At 33.4% G+C, this 15,099-nt stretch overlaps 1 protein-coding gene across 1 annotated transcript; it reads left to right on the forward strand.

Annotated features, from left to right (window-relative positions):
* Nucleotides 1–7,537: 7,537 nt before the first annotated feature.
* Nucleotides 7,538–10,728, forward strand: LOC134852034 (beta-1,3-galactosyltransferase 5-like). Its single transcript, XM_063868313.1, has 4 exons — nucleotides 7,538–7,742; nucleotides 8,211–8,468; nucleotides 9,883–9,933; nucleotides 10,237–10,728. The coding sequence occupies exons 1-4, from the start codon at nucleotides 7,740–7,742 to the stop codon at nucleotides 10,726–10,728; spliced, it is 804 nt and encodes a 267-aa protein (XP_063724383.1). The 5' UTR covers nucleotides 7,538–7,739.
* Nucleotides 10,729–15,099: the final 4,371 nt, after the last annotated feature.

Below are 15,099 nucleotides of genomic sequence, written 5' to 3' on the forward strand. Positions count from 1 at the left end.
CGTCTTCAAAAAAGTTAATAAATTTTAAAAAATTTTAAATTCACTACGTAATTTATTCTATTAAAATAGTTTAAATTATTTAGTTAAGTAACTAAGTAATGCCACTAAGTCACAAAGCCAAAACATTTTGAGATTCAAAACTCAAGCGATTGTCTTGATGTTTTTTGGCCTATCAGCTGAGCAGATGGGAGATCGGTCGACACATTCTCTCATAAATGGGACCTTATGTTGGTGCTAAAAACTGCCTTTTTTGTAATATTTCTTTTTGATTGAAAAATGATTATATAAGAAGAGTTCTCATTCACCCCTGGACCTCGATAAAATATCTGCGAAGTTGCATTGACATACCACTTTTACCAAAAAGAAAGTCCAATTTTTCAACCAGTGTGAAGGAGTGAGGAAAACTAACGCCTTGGGTATTTTTTTTGCTGCTTACAGTTTGTGGATCAAATACAGGGAAAAGTTGGTTGCATGAAATGCTATTAAGCTTTCTTCAAAGACTCAACATGATTTTTTTATCTAATTTTGTCTTAATGCAAAATACGAGCAGTTAATTGATTTTTTTTTTGTTACAGGAAGTTTTTTTCCTTCTGAAAAAATACGTGCTACTTGGAAACGGAAAGGATATTTGTGATGAACTAGAAACGAAAAACAGAAAAACCGTACAATCTCTCCCCCCAATAGTGCACTACCCTAAATGACACTTATTTTGCTGAAACAAGACAGAAAGTTCAACAGATGATTTTTCTATTTCTTCGGGTTTTAAACGAAACAATGCTTTGTTGAAAGGTTCAAACCCTTGTTTGAACTGATGCCTCATATGTACACTATCTATTTGATCATTAAAATGACTCAAAAGTTTTAAGTAGTGGAAGTAAATAATCAAAGTATTAACTTAATGAAAACGATGGCAAATTTTTTTGATGGCGCAATTTTTTTGAAATCGATTAAACTTTTTTGTGGGTTCAAGGCTTACGCAAATAAAAATAAGAGCTTCAGTTTTTGTTTGATAACTTGATAAATCGTATGTTTTCATCTGACTGATTGATCTCAAATAAACTTTTTTAAGCACAAGTGATCAGTTTTAACAAGAAAGGTTCAATTGGACTGTTTTTGATGATTTGTCTTGTCTGATTCATGCTTGATTTCGCATGTTTTAGGATGGTTAAGACTCAGTCATGAAACAGTTTTTAATCAGCAACACTTCGTTTTTATTGAATTTGATGCCCTGATGGTTTAATCACATCAATTGTACAAAGTAACGGCAAATGAAACACAAAAAAAAATGAATGCAAAAAATTTTCTGCTGATGTGATTGTGTACAATACAATTGATGTGATAGTACGCACCATCAGGGCAACAAATAAAAAAAATTAAGTGTTGCTGATGAAAAACAGTCTGATGTCTGAAGCTTAAATATACTAAAATATGCAAAAACATGCATGAGTCAGTTCAAAAAACAGTCAATTTTAACCTTTCTTGTTTAAACTGGTCATTTGTGCTTGATAAAAAATGATTTAAGATCATTCAGTCAAAAAAAAGCATACGAATTATCAAGTTGCCGAGCAAACATTGAAGCTCTCATAATTTTTTGCACAAAACCTGCACCGATAGAGCACCACCAAAAAATCAATCATCATTTTAAAAAAAAATGCTTTTGTTTTTAGTTTGTTAGTTTTTTCTCATTTACTTCCATTATTTAAAACTTTGAATCATTTTCTATAATCAGATAGATAGTACATATGGGGCATCAGTTCAAACCAGGGCTTAAGCCTTTCAATAAAGCAATGTGCTGTTCAAAACCCGAAGGCTTATAAAAATCATGCGTTGACTTTCCGGCTTGTTTCAGCAAAATAAGTATCTATCAGTTTATTAACTGATTAGATAGGCTTGATAAATTTTGAATTAGGATAAAAAAAATTTTGAATCAGAAATTTTAACTCACTTTTATTAAAGTGCCAAGATCGGCTTTATAACTAAGCCCACATGGATTTGCGTCTAATTCCACAGACATATCTTTTGCTAGTGTCAGTCAAATTTTGTCAAAGTTATTTTTATGTCATTAGTTTCTGGCGTCAAACGTGTTTTGGACGTGGAAGTGGCTCCGTTAAACTTCACTGTATCCCACAACTTTTTCAGTGGAAGCTGCTTTCTTTTTTTTCTGTCGCTGGATTTCACTGTTTGTCAGTGAAATCCGTAGTCAATTTGTTTTTTTTTTGTCTTTGGGTTCTACAGGCATTCTTTTTGAACTATAAAAGAAAAGCTGAAATAAAACAAATCGATTGCGGAACCCACTTCCAAAACGTGGAATCCGGCTTTTTTATTCAGTTTGCCCCAAATGCCAAAACACTATTGTCTGCTGAGTCGAAAACAAGCATGTCTTAGAACTTGTTTCCCAAATTCGCATTTACGCTGAATTCCAATTTTTTGCTCGCTCACCATAGCTCAGATTTATTGTCTAGTGCTTAAACATGTGTCTTTCGATTCCATCAGAAACCCGATTGAAAAAGATTTTTGAAAAATTGCGAATTCAGCTCAATTTATGCGGTTTCTAGTAGCAATAAATGCGGTAGCCAAATCATCACCAAATACGCTAGCTTGACGTCCTAATATCCCGCAAAAATAAAAAACCAAAACTTTCGCGGGCGAAACTCACCAGCAAGAAAAGTTATCGGATAAAACTTTTCGGATATAGTTTCACGTGACTGAATCCCACCTAGGACTAAAAACTTGAAAACTCTCACAAATTTTTTCCCTAAATGAAAATCAGGCAAAAAAAACAGCTCGAAAAATTGAAAATATTTTGTAAACCATACATAGAGCTAAGATCAAAGTCGCAGCTTAAATAATTATGTTCTAAAGCAAAAGTAAAACTAAAAACACAAGTTTAAACAAGAAATGCTTGCAAGCTTCTGAATTTTTTTCTTGTTCATTTTCGTTCATCCTTAAGAATTTTTAGAACACAGAAAACAAACCTGGCTGGCTCTGTCGTGAGTAGAAGTTATGAAGTTTCAGCCAAGCAAGTTAAGATGTAAGCTACGAGACGCAGCCACGATCGGAAGTAGAAACTGCTCCTATCCCTGGTTAAATAAGTCGAGCAAAATTTTTTCAAAAGTACTTCTATACGAGAATCCGTAATTTGAGCCCAGCAAACTTATATAAAAGATTATGGCATTCTGTCAAAAATAACTAAGCGCAAATTAAACGTAGTCGGGCGCAAACAAAGATGGAATTGAACTTTAAATAAATTAAATGGTGCGTTTGCCAAACTGATTGTTGATTACGACTATGGGCCAAAAAAAAACATTCGAAAAAAATTCAATATGAAACACGAAGACATTGAAAAGCAGTATAACTTTGATATAACATGAAAAAATTGATGCCCTGAGAATAAATTAGAACAAGGATAGCAAGGTTACTGGGCAATAACATAGAATGTTCCGACCATAGTCTTAAAAGTTTTGTGTGGTGGTATAGTAAGATCTGAACAAAAAAAAGTAGAGACTAGATATATTCGACAGTCATATTCAATTATGTCAATTGCAAAACCATTTCTGTAGAAAATTTACTGAAAAAGCGAAAAATTCCAAAAATCGAAAAAAAAACACTGAAAAAACTTTCGATTTTCTGCAGCATTTTTTTTTTGAATTTTTGATGTTTTTGATTCCTAAAGTGGCGCTATAAACAATCAAAAACTAGCTTGAATTTAAAAATAAGTTGTCACCGCTTAACAAAAGCGTAAATAAGGTATTGTAAGCTTGCACGCTCACCTTATTAGATTTCAGCTCACCTTTTTTTCCGACACTGAGAAAGTTTTTCGAACTTTTTTCATGTTCGAATCACAACGGAAAAGGGCTTTGTTATGATATCTTACTCGACACTTTCCAATGATTATTTTCAGTCCCTGATTTTGCGTGGAAAACAAAATTAAAGAAAAAAACACAACCGACTACCAGGGTTCCTCCGCATTTTTGAAATGTTTGGAAGAAAATTAGCTGTATACCAGCAATAGGTTAAAGATGGTCAATCTCCTGTATATTTGCCACTCACCTTAATATTTGTTGTTTGCGTTAAAAAAATTCCTGCTTTTCAAACTGCAACTACGATAAAGTAAATGCGGATTGGGATTGTCCTATTTGTATAGTATCGAGTAATTTCTAGATATCTGCTTTAAAATTTGCGACATCGATTCAAAATCACCGTGAAAACTTTTGAGAGCGTTGCTAGTTCTAGGCTGCTCGAAGTTGTACAATAGTTGAAGTTCCGAGTGTTTTGTCAAATTTTGTCAAACTCTTTAAGCTTTCCGGTTTTCGTAATCAAAAAGTTATCATCATCATAGTAGTTTTGATGTCGTCTGTGACCGACATTGGGATAATATTGGGTGAAATTTTGCAAAACTGCTCTTCATCCGTTTTGAACAGATCGAAGTTTTTGTCCTCCCGATATTGAACGGTATAATTGGTTTCAAATGTCCTTAAGTAGATGTTGAAACTAATCAAAAAAATAACCCATTGATATACGTAGACTCTCTAAATCATTTTGAAAAAATCCGAAAATTAGCTCAAACTTTTATTGGAAGGAAAGTGTATGAAGAAAAAATTTTTTGAGCCTTTCCACTTCCAAAATTTTTTAAACTCACTATCTCTTGCTCTCTCCTTTCTAATGCACGTCCAGCTATGCGTGTTGAAACACTGACAAAATTTGTACAGAATGCTTCAACCACTTAATTTCAAAAAAGTTTCGAATAAAAAGAAATCTTTTGAGAAACATCGAGGACTTTTTAAAACTTTTCTTGTCATTTTTTATGTACCTGTTTTTTTAATTAAATGAAGATTGACACAAAAAAGCTATTAATAGCTAAATTGAAGAACAAATTGTTGTTAGACTACTTTTAGGTGATCATTTTCCAATCAAAATTTGTCTCGTTTTATCTGAAAACAGAACAGAAAGAATTTTTTTGAAACTCAGATATTTTTTGTACATCTGTATATGGATACCACGCGTTACAGCATTCAAGTTTTTTGAATTAATCAGAACTAAGCGAAAGTTCAGTTCATTGTTCAGACTTATATATTAGAGTTCAAAATCACTGTAAATTTAACTCTCGAGGATCAACCGAAAGTTATGCACTATAAACGAACATGTTCAAAAATGTTACCTAAAAGAAATATTATTAAAAAAAATTTTTCCTAGAAATGTGAAGCTTGCTGTCAATAACTTTATATTTTGTGGAAATCTAGAACTCTTTTTTGTTTTTTTTTATCTAATCAATTTGAGGTCTGTCAAAAAAGGCGCAATTTACAGACACTCAAATTAGCCGTAAGAAAAAAGTTACAATTTTTTGATACAGTTAAATGTGAAAACAAAAATTTATTTTTCATGAAGAATGTCCACATGCAGTTTATCTATGGAATTCTTGTCACACAATTTGTTTTTTATGTAAGAAAATCTTAAGCTGTTGTGTTAAACTTATAAAACTAAGCACAAAAACTTAAAGTAAACTTTTATACAACAAAAAATGTTAGTCACGCAATTTCACACTGCGAAAAAGTGCTAGTCGTACAGTTCTCAAACAAGTTTCTGGACGTATGAAATGCTAGCTTCACAAACTGGAACTTGTTTGTCTAGTGGTTTTTGCCAAGCCAGGAATTGTTTAGTTGCATCAAGTTATTAGTGGATAAAACTAACTGTCAGTAGAGATTTAATTAAATTTGTTACAACAAAAATTAGCATAAAATTTTAACCAAAGAGTTCAAAGTGAGTCAAATTTTTCTGAAAAGTACGAACCAACCAGAAAAACTATTTTCGGAAAAAAAAGTTAGCTCGATAGAAAAAACATCAAAAAGACTAATAAGGCTGCAGTGTTGATACATATGCTGCAATGAAACAGGATTAAAGGAATAGCGGAAAAAAATATGAAAAAAAACAGGCAGGGATCCATTATGAAAAAATTACTGTAAGATTAGGCTGTTTTAATCATTAGTATGAGTGCATTTGACTGCAATCCGCTATTATTTTGAAGCATCAGAGAGCATGTGAGTCGAAATTTAACCATAGTGTTTGACGTTACATATAGCTTATGCATAGTTTTGCATAGTTTTTGACGTTGAATGTAGAACTTGCAAGAATCTCGATTGTTTCTAAATGCAACTTGGATTACAATTTCTTGCAAGGCTTCTTAGCAATATTTAGACTCTTCTGACGCCCAGATTGGCAAAAAAATGACAGACATTTACTTTTCATCTAATTTCCCATACTTTGCAATTCGACTCCAAAACGTGCATAAAAATCTTGCGAGATAGATGCAAATTTATCAAGAATCTTGAAAAAAAGGAAGATTCATGTATTCCTTCGAAAAATTTAAGGACAAGACTGTTACAAAAATTGCTTTGCAAAACCCTAAGAATAACGTGGGAAGCTAGATAAAAAGTCTTTTGGAAAAGACAACAAAAAGCATTAGTTGAAATCAATTGTCGACTTTATGTTCCCACTCAAATCAGTTTGAAAATAGATTTTCATATTCTCCGTCAATTTAAAGTCTCAAAAAACCCTGCACTTAGTTCCATGCAAATTCTGAACAAAGTCCTCAATAAAGTTGAGTGTTCGGGCTGAAGTTATGTACATGATCGTCGAAAAATCACAAGATTAAAAAAATGGCCAATTGAATGCTCAAAGAGTCAAAAACAAACATAATGAAGCTCAAAATTTACATAATTTTGTTTTTATCATTTCACTTATTCATTTCGAGTATTTAAAACAATCGAAGAATTTGAGTCATTTTGAAAAAGTTTCTCAAAAAAAGACAGCAAGAAGACAGAGCTAAGCTTTTTGAATGCTGCTCAAAATATTCAACAATTTTACCCTACATCGTCAATTAAATTCCCGCAAGAGTGTTGACTACAGATGTCATTTTTTGATAGCCTTATAGCTTTTCTCTCAAAAAGTTTAGCAGGTTGACAAAAACATTTCATTAAACATAATTTTATGTATTCACTCCTATGTTTTGTTGTCTGAAGATCACTATGGTCACTGGATTCTATAAGACCTATCAAACATAAGAAACAGGATTTAATCATTTTCAAAACGTGTCGAAACAAATAATATTGTAAATCGTTACCCTTCTGAGTTGTTTTTGCTGAGTTTTAACTTGATTAAGAGTGCAAATAATATTAGTCGCGTGATTAACAAAGCAAAACTACTTACAAGTCACTGCATGTGGTTCACAACATCTTATTATAAAATGAAAAAATTTATTAAATATTGCTCGATCAAATTTCAGCTTAACTGACTATAAGAATTCTCATCACATAAAGATTAATATTATCTTATGATCAGATCAACTTAAATTTATTATAATGCTTCGCCTTCAGATGAGAAATGTTCGGAAACTTGTTGGAATAAAAAGTATTTTTTATACCTTAGCTTTTATTTTTTGTACCGAAGCTTTTATTTTGTGGACTATTTTTGGGAACCGTGAACTTCGAATCGATGGCGAAATTAGAAAAGAGGAGTTGTTCGAAACCAACATCTGATTGGTCAATTATCCAGCCAATCACATTCCGACGCCTTTATTTGCATACGAGAACGAAGATCTATGTCGGAGTAACCTCGAAGACCTTGTGCTGATTTTGATTCCGAGCAGAGTTCTCGCATTCGACAAGCGAGTCGTCGTTCGCCATACCTGGACAGATGTGTTGACGTATTCAAGAAGGGCAGTTTGGAACTACAAATTAGTTTCCATGGTAAGCCTAAATAGCTTTTATTCTAAATAGCTGTCAAGCCTAAATAGCTATAACTCATTTCGGTTTTGAAGAGCACTCAAATAACGATGAAAAAAATGTTCAGTAATTTTTTACTGCTTTTCGGACTTAGCGCAGACGTCACGACTCAAGTCTCCACTTAGCTTGACGCAAAAACATGGTGTGACTGCAAAGTTTTGGTCGCGCAATCGACTTTCCGTGACCATATTTGGTCACGAGTTAAGTCACACACCTCGACCCGGGGATCGACAAAACAATTCTAACTCAAATAAAACAATTATGCTTATATTTTAAGCATAGATTTTTATGAAAATCTAGCCGAAATAACGTTTTATTTCGACAGACTTATAGTTTTTGCTTAGATTTACTAGTTGCGTTATACTTTCAAAATAAAAAATATTGTGTGAAAAATGAAAATTTCAAAATAAACAATTGAGTGTCATTTTTCAGGTGTCGCTGCCAGCCAACAAATACGAGCAGCAAATAATCCAAACTGAGAATGAACTCTGGGGCGACATTGTGGTTCTGAACTTGCGAGACAGCTACTACAAACTCACAATTCAGATGTTGATGTCGTTCGAGTGGGTACACAGACACTGTTCTAATTCAAAGATGGTCTATAAGGCTGATGATGACACTTACATCAATTTGGCTATGCTGGAAGAGATCATCAGCAATCGGTTCAAAGGCAATGTTGGAATCAGAAGGGTACGTCTGGAAATTTTTACAAGCATTTTTTTGGCTAAACCACATGTTTCTTTACAAAGAGCTTTGAGTACAACTTTGTACTCAAAAATGAAACCATTTGTTTCAAATTTTTACAATAGCACTAACCTCTGCTCAAAAACTTCTGAACAAAATAGTCGCGAAAAATAATAACTTTCTGTGAACTGCAGCGGAGCCGTAAAAGTTTGTTACATCTGTTTAACGATAATCATTTCTGTAATTTATCTCAACTCGGCATAAATATTTTGTTCTTTTGAAAATAAATTGTAATCTAATTAGATATAGGTTCCAAAGTTTCAGCTGCCCTTGAAGTTCTCTCATTTTTTGTGGTAAAAAATAGTTTAGCTATTGAATACAAATTTCGATTTTCACCTAGCGAAATGTTTTCATACCATCTGAAAAATATTGATACTCAAAGATATTGGTAGTCAATGATAAAAATTGAAAAGATAATTTGGCTCTTTTTCTTCCCCAATCATGTTTGAGGCTACTTTGTCTAATATAGTTCAAAACAAAATAAAAAGCGTGCATTTTATTTTATTTCGTGCTATGAAACATAAGCGAAGGATTGAAATATTTCAAATTGAAGTAGGTCAAGCAAATTGACCTAACTATGGGATACAAGACTTAAAACATATCTCCTTGTAATTCAAATTTTGTTAGAAACCAAAATGGACCAAGTTAACATCCTCTCCCCCAAAGCCGTTTGGGGGATGTTAACTTGGTTCTAAGTTGGCAATTTTCAGCCAATCAGAATCGAGCATTTTACATGCAGCGCTGAGCAAATTTAATGCGAATTAAATGCTGGGGTGAAAGAACTTAACTTGGTCTATCTGGGGGGAGGGGGGGGGGGTTTGTACTATGGGCGTACTTGTGGTAAATGTTTTATACCACTTGAGTAAAATTGACGCCCTGAGCTCAATTTCAGTTTGACATTTCACCTGTGATTATTTTTAATAAAAATTTGGAGTTTCAAAAATTGTCGATTCGACTAATTTGGGACAATAAAAACGCGATATACTGCGTTTGTGAAGACCCTGAGCGTCAGTTTAACCAACCGCACTATAGTTTCATGGATAAGCATCTTTTATATTGAAACATTTTGGCAAAAACTTAACCCATATAATCGATTTTTCTGACCCAATTAACCAAAAAATGGATTCTTAGATGATTTATAATTGATTATTTTCAACATTTCAAATTCAATTTTAATCCAATCAAATCGATTATAATAAACTTCTGGTTTCAGTTCGGTTGTTTTTTGTTCATAAAATCCTTGAAAATGGAACCCTTACGAACAAGTTCATCCCTGTATACAACCCTGGCCCCCAATGGTTAACATCCGCCCGTTACTTGAGCGCGTCCACTCTTTCAAACCCCCAAACTTTAATTTCAGCTTACGGATGAGCCGATTTTCGTTGGTGGATACTGCACTGAAGGAAACCCGGTTAGTTCTTTAGTTAGTTTGAAACTTTTAGACCAGCAATTTTTTAAGAACAACCGATACCCTGATTTTTCTTCTTTATCTTTTTTAAAAACCCAGTAAGTCACAATTTACTATTAAATTCTAATGGAAATGAATCACAGAAGAAACGTAGAAGTCAAGTAACTCACCAATCCACAATTGTTTTCAATTTATGGGGAGTTGGGTTTTTTGCGGACGTTTATTATACCTGAGAGATTTTTGTCACAGGCATACAGACAAGCGCACAAGTTTTTTTCTTTGATAATGTACAGACCATGATTTCAGGTGTTCCGAACAGTCGATGAATTCACACGAAGATGGGTTGTGACCCAAGAAGAATATCCCTCTCAATCTTACCCCCCTTGTTGCAGGGGGGCGTTCTATTTCATCTCGACTTCGCTAACCTCCAAAATAGCCCGAAATTGTCCTTACCATTGCACTTTACAAACGAATCGAAACGTGAAGTCTCAAAACTGTTTTTGGAAATTCGAAGATGTGTTCTTGGGATCCTGCCTGTCATCTATTAGCCCTAAGCCGGCTTCAGTTAATGTCCAGAATGTGTTTTGGTTGTCAGATGAAACAGAAAAACCGGCTAGTTTATACGAGAGCACAGCTGTTATTCACCCATTAAAAAGTGTATCGGACATTTTGACTCATCACGCAAAGTATCAATCAATCTCTAGAAAACGCTTAAAAGAAAAAATAGACAGACATATGAAAAATTTAGTCAGCAAAATCTCGTTGAAAAAATCGTTGAAAAAACATCAAAAAGACTAATAAGGCTGCAGTGTTGATACATATGCTGCAATGAAACAGGATTAAAGGAATAGCGGAAAAAAATATGAAAAAAAACAGGCAGGGATCCATTATGAAAAAATTACTGTAAGATTAGGCTGTTTTAATCATTAATATGAGTGCATTTGACTGCAATCCGCTATTATTTTGAAGCATCAGAGAGCATGTGAGTCGAAATTTAACCATAGTGTTTGACGTTGCTTATAGCTTATGCATAGTTTTGCATAGTTTTTGACGTTGAATGTAGAACTTGCAAGAATCTCGATTGTTTCTAAATGCAACTTGGATTAGAATTTCTTGCAAGGCTTCTTAGCAAGATTTAGACTCTTCTGACGCCCAGATTGGCAAAAAAATGACAGACATTTACTTTTCATCTAATTTCCCATACTTTGCAATTCGACTCCAAAACGTGCATAAAAATCTTGCGAGATAGATGCAAATTTATCAAGAATCTTGAAAAAAAGGAAGATTCATGTATTCCTTCGAAAAATTTAAGGACAAGACTGTTACAAAAATTGCTTTGCAAAACCCTAAGAATAACGTGGGAAGCTAGATAAAAAGTCTTTTGGAAAAGACAACAAAAAGCATTAGTTGAAATCAATTGTCGACTTTATGTTCCCACTCAAATCAGTTTGAAAATAGATTTTCATATTCTCCGTCAATTTAAAGTCTCAAAAAACCCTGCACTTAGTTCCATGCAAATTCTGAACAAAGTCCTCAATAAAGTTGAGTGTTCGGGCTGAAGTTATGTACATGATCGTCGAAAAATCACAAGATTAAAAAAATGGCCAATTGAATGCTCAAAGAGTTAAAAACAAACATAATGAAGCTCAAAATTTACATAATTTTGTTTTTATCATTTCACTTATTCATTTCGAGTACTTAAAACAATCGAAGAATTTGAGTCATTTTGAAAAAGTTTCTCAAAAAAAGACAGCAAGAAGACAGAGCTAAGCTTTTTGAATGCTGCTCAAAATATTCAACAATTTTACCCTACATCGTCAATTAAATTCCCGCAAGAGTGTTGACTACAGATGTCAATTTTTGATAGCCTTATAGCTTTTCTCTCAAAAAGTTTAGCAGGTTGACAAAAACATTTCATTAAACATAATTTTATGTATTCACTCCTATGTTTTGTTGTCTGAAGATCACTATGGTCACTGGATTCTATAAGACCTATCAAACATAAGAAACAGGATTTAATCATTTTCAAAACGTGTCGAAACAAATAATATTGTAAATCGTTACCCTTCTGAGTTGTTTTTGCTGAGTTTTAACTTGATTAAGAGTGCAAATAATATTAGTCGCGTGATTAACAAAGCAAAACTACTTACAAGTCACTGCATGTGGTTCACAACATCTTATTATAAAATGAAAAAATTTATTAAATATTGCTCGATCAAATTTCAGCTTAACTGACTATAAGAATTCTCATCACATAAAGATTAATATTATCTTATGATCAGATCAACTTAAATTTATTATAATGCTTCGCCTTCAGATGAGAAATGTTCGGAAACTTGTTGGAATAAAAAGTATTTTTTATACCTTAGCTTTTATTTTTTGTACCGAAGCTTTTATTTTGTGGACTATTTTTGGGAACCGTGAACTTCGAATCGATGGCGAAATTAGAAAAGAGGAGTTGTTCGAAACCAACATCTGATTGGTCAATTATCCAGCCAATCACATTCCGACGCCTTTATTTGCATACGAGAACGAAGATCTATGTCGGAGTAACCTCGAAGACCTTGTGCTGATTTTGATTCCGAGCAGAGTTCTCGCATTCGACAAGCGAGTCGTCGTTCGCCATACCTGGACAGATGTGTTGACGTATTCAAGAAGGGCAGTTTGGAACTACAAATTAGTTTCCATGGTAAGCCTAAATAGCTTTTATTCTAAATAGCTGTCAAGCCTAAATAGCTATAACTCATTTCGGTTTTGAAGAGCACTCAAATAACGATGAAAAAAATGTTCAGTAATTTTTTACTGCTTTTCGGACTTAGCGCAGACGTCACGACTCAAGTCTCCACTTAGCTTGACGCAAAAACATGGTGTGACTGCAAAGTTTTGGTCGCGCAATCGACTTTCCGTGACCATATTTGGTCACGAGTTAAGTCACACACCTCGACCTGGGGATCGACAAAACAATTCTAACTCAAATAAAACAATTATGCTTATATTTTAAGCATAGATTTTTATGAAAATCTAGCCGAAATAATGTTTTATTTCGACAGACTTATAGTTTTTGCTTAGATTTACTAGTTGCGTTATACTTTCAAAATAAAAAATATTGTGTGAAAAATGAAAATTTCAAAATAAACAATTGAGTGTCATTTTTCAGGTGTCGCTGCCAGCCAACAAATACGAGCAGCAAATAATCCAAACTGAGAATGAACTCTGGGGCGACATTGTGGTTCTGAACTTGCGAGACAGCTACTACAAACTCACAATTCAGATGTTGATGTCGTTCGAGTGGGTACACAGACACTGTTCTAATTCAAAGATGGTCTATAAGGCTGATGATGACACTTACATCAATTTGGCTATGCTGGAAGAGATCATCAGCAATCGGTTCAAAGGCAATGTTGGAATCAGAAGGGTACGTCTGGAAATTTTTACAAGCATTTTTTTGGCTAAACCACATGTTTCTTTACAAAGAGCTTTGAGTACAACTTTGTACTCAAAAATGAAACCATTTGTTTCAAATTTTTACAATAGCACTAACCTCTGCTCAAAAACTTCTGAACAAAATAGTCGCGAAAAATAATAACTTTCTGTGAACTGCAGCGGAGCCGTAAAAGTTTGTTACATCTGTTTAACGATAATCATTTCTGTAATTTATCTCAAATCGGACATTTTGACTCATCACGCAAAGTATCAATCAATCTCTAGAAAACGCTTAAAAGAAAAAATAGACAGACATATGAAAAATTTAGTCAGCAATATCTCGTTGAAAAAATCGTTGAAAAAACATCAAAAAGACTAATAAGGCTGCAGTGTTGATACATATGCTGCAATGAAACAGAATTAAAGGAATAGCGGAAAAAAATATGAAAAAAAAACAGGCAGGGATCCATAATGAAAAAATTACTGTAAGATTAGGCTGTTTTAATCATTAATATGAGTGCATTTGACTGCAATCCGCTATTATTTTGAAGCATCAGAGAGCATGTGAGTCGAAATTTAACCATAGTGTTTGACGTTGCATATAGCTTATGCATAGTTTTGCATAGTTTTTGACGTTGAATGTAGAACTTGCAAGAATCTCGATTGTTTCTAAATGCAACTTGGATTACAATTTCTTGCAAGGCTTCTTAGCAAGATTTAGACTCTTCTGACGCCCAGATTGGCAAAAAAATGACAGACATTTACTTTTCATCTAATTTCCCATACTTTGCAATTCGACTCCAAAACGTGCATAAAAATCTTGCGAGATAGATGCAAATTTATCAAGAATCTTGAAAAAAAGGAAGATTCATGTATTCCTTCGAAAAATTTAAGGACAAGACTGTTACAAAAATTGCTTTGCAAAACCCTAAGAATAACGTGGGAAGCTAGATAAAAAGTCTTTTGGAAAAGACAACAAAAAGCATTAGTTGAAATCAATTGTCGACTTTATGTTCCCACTCAAATCAGTTTGAAAATAGATTTTCATATTCTCCGTCAATTTAAAGTCTCAAAAAACCCTGCACTTAGTTCCATGCAAATTCTGAACAAAGTCCTCAATAAAGTTGAGTGTTCGGGCTGAAGTTATGTACATGATCGTCGAAAAATCACAAGATTAAAAAAATGGCCAATTGAATGCTCAAAGAGTCAAAAACAAACATAATGAAGCTCAAAATTTACATAATTTTGTTTTTATCATTTCACTTATTCATTTCGAGTACTTAAAACAATCGAAGAATTTGAGTCATTTTGAAAAAGTTTCTCAAAAAAAGACAGCAAGAAGACAGAGCTAAGCTTTTTGAATGCTGCTCAAAATATTCAACAATTTTACCCTACATCGTCAATTAAATTCCCGCAAGAGTGTTGACTACAGATGTCAATTTTTGATAGCCTTATAGCTTTTCTCTCAAAAAGTTTAGCAGGTTGACAAAAACATTTCATTAAACATAATTTTATGTATTCACTCCTATGTTTTGTTGTCTGAAGATCACTATGGTCACTGGATTCTATAAGACCTATCAAACATAAGAAACAGGATTTAATCATTTTCAAAACGTGTCGAAACAAATAATATTGTAAATCGTTACCCTTCTGAGTTGTTTTTGCTGAGTTTTAACTTGATTAAGAGTGCAAATAATATTAGTCGCGTGATTAACAAAGCAAAACTACTTACAAGTCACTGCATGT

Source organism: Symsagittifera roscoffensis, chromosome 7 (genome assembly GCF_963678635.1).
Source record: "Symsagittifera roscoffensis chromosome 7, txSymRosc1.1, whole genome shotgun sequence".
NCBI lineage: Eukaryota > Metazoa > Xenacoelomorpha > Acoela > Convolutidae > Symsagittifera > Symsagittifera roscoffensis.

Coding starts and splice junctions, on each gene's coding strand:
- LOC134852034 (XM_063868313.1), top strand. Junction 8,469..9,882: donor GCAATGTTGGAATCAGAAGG/GTACGTCTGGAA, acceptor CTTTAATTTCAG/CTTACGGATGAGCCGATTTT. Junction 9,934..10,236: donor ACTGCACTGAAGGAAACCCG/GTTAGTTCTTTA, acceptor CCATGATTTCAG/GTGTTCCGAACAGTCGATGA.